Source organism: Pseudochaenichthys georgianus, unplaced genomic scaffold (assembly GCF_902827115.2).
Source record: "Pseudochaenichthys georgianus unplaced genomic scaffold, fPseGeo1.2 scaffold_852_arrow_ctg1, whole genome shotgun sequence".
NCBI classification, from domain to species: domain Eukaryota; kingdom Metazoa; phylum Chordata; class Actinopteri; order Perciformes; family Channichthyidae; genus Pseudochaenichthys; species Pseudochaenichthys georgianus.
This window is the reverse complement of record NW_027263394.1, coordinates 52,501-54,599: the sequence shown is the minus strand read 5'-3', so window position 1 is coordinate 54,599 and position 2,099 is coordinate 52,501. Positions and strand designations below refer to the sequence as shown.

At 48.7% G+C, this 2,099-nt stretch overlaps 1 protein-coding gene across 1 annotated transcript in view; it reads left to right on the top strand.

Annotated features, from left to right (window-relative positions):
• The first annotated feature begins 497 nt into the window (after positions 1-497).
• Positions 498-2,099, top strand: part of LOC117444606 (caspase-7-like) — a 7,892-nt gene continuing 6,290 nt past the window's right edge. Inside the window, exon 1 of the mRNA XM_034080050.2 lies at positions 498-1,038. Within this exon, the coding sequence (XP_033935941.1) occupies positions 819-1,038 (220 nt within the window). The 5' untranslated portion in view covers positions 498-818. The remainder of the gene's footprint in view (positions 1,039-2,099) is intronic.

The following is a 2,099-nucleotide window of genomic DNA, read 5'->3' as shown; positions in this document are numbered from 1 at the left end:
CTCCGGTTGTGTATTTTCAAATTCTAGCGATCTCGAGCCGGTTTGTCAAACTTACCTACCCCAGCTTTAACTGGTAGAAGTGGGAAATTACAATCTAAATATCAGTACATGCTGCGTAAGTTATTGAAGATGTGTTTTTATATTTGCCTCGTTTCTGAAGCAGCAGCACGTTTCTCCTCGCGCATATTGGACACCGTACTCTTTAGCTCAATGAGATTTCCTGATTACAAGTTATATAACAGTTACTGGTTGCACCTTAGACTTCCTCGTGCAAGCCTAAAGTGAACTCCCCTCACCTTTCATTCTAACGGCAGACACGGTTACACAAATAAATGTAGTTTTTACGGAAAGTTAAACCCAGACCAGGAGACTGCACTTCCTGTCCTGTATCGTGACTCTCTGAAAGCCCCGCTGCCTTCTTGTCTCTCCAGATCAATCTGCTATCTGCTGTCATAAAAGGGCGCCTGTTTGAATGACCGCAGAGCCTGTCCGATGTAGCTAGAGAGTGCAGGACGAACACGGATTAAAATATATATATTTGTATTATGAGCTCCAGACAGAGAGCCGGTTACTCCGGCGAGGCGCTGAGTCATCACGTGCAAACACCTGCGGAAGACGTGCACGTGCGGGGAAAAGACAAAGTTACGTAACGCCGTGGCTGCGACACATGTCTCCTCGTGCAGCAACCTGCAGCGCGACGTGACTCATGGCGTGCCTGCAGACACACACATAACGGACTCACACACTCACCTGCACACACCTCTCCACACCTCTCAGCACAGCATACAGCACAGAGTCCCGGGAGAAGACTGAGGAGGATGTTGCTGAGGGCAGGACTGAGGGAGAGCCAGGTGGGGGGCAGTAACAGGGCCGTGCTGGTGTCCGTGGCTCAGTTTGACCCCGGGGTGAGGCTCGGGAGGAGGCCAGGAGCCCAGAGGGACACCAAGAAGCTCCACAGGACGCTCAGCCAGCTGGGCTTCAGGGTGGAGATCCACGGAGACCTGAGCGGGGACCAGATCTACCAGCTGTTCCTGGAAGGTACACACACACACACACACACACACACACACACACACACACACACACACACACACACACACACACACACACACACACACACACACACACACACACACACACACACACACACACACACACACACACACACACACACACACTCAGCACCAGGCAATTCAAGGGGCTTTACAAAAATGAAAGACATTCAGACAAAGGCGTTAAAAAGAAAAGCTAATAAAATAAACATTAAAAGATAAAAGTCACAGTGCAGTCTGAGATATGAATAGTTTAAATTCTTTCGGTTCTTGATTTTTTATTTATTCTCAGAACCTCTCTTTGGAAATCCGAACACTTCCGTCCCGATTGTTCATTCAGACGGATTGTTTTCACCGTGTTCTGCTCGCATGACATCCACAGCCGGACCCTCAGGAGGGTGCACTAGCCCCCTGACCTGCGTTCCAGAACAAAGTCTCCAAGTGTTACCTGAACACTATGTTTCCCCCGTCGGTGCTGTGATGCTTGTTCCTCAGTACAAATCACCTAAAAACTGATCGTAAACCCTGGCTACGACGGATATCCCAAATATCCTACTCTCGAGCAGTCCCTCTCATAAATGTCATGGAGTTTAATTAAGTTTAAATTTAAAACATTAAAAAAGAAAAAGTACATGGATAAAAGTTACAGTGCAGTCTGAGATGTGAAAAGTTCAATTAAAAGCAGCGACAAAAAGAAAAGTCTTCAGCCTGGATTTGAAAGTAGTCAGAGTTGCAGCGGACCTGCAGGTTTCTGGGAGTCTGTTCCACACACACACACACACACACACACACACACACACACACACACACACACACACACACACACACACACACACACACACACACACACACACACACACACACACACACACACACACACAGTGTGTGTCCCCTGGGAGACCAGGGGACACTAAAGAGTGACGCACACAGCTGGGAGACCAGGGGACACTAAAGAGTGACGCACACAGCTGGGACACCAGGGGACACTAAAGAGTGACGCACACAGCTGGGACACCAGGGGACACTAAAGAGTGACGCACACAGCTG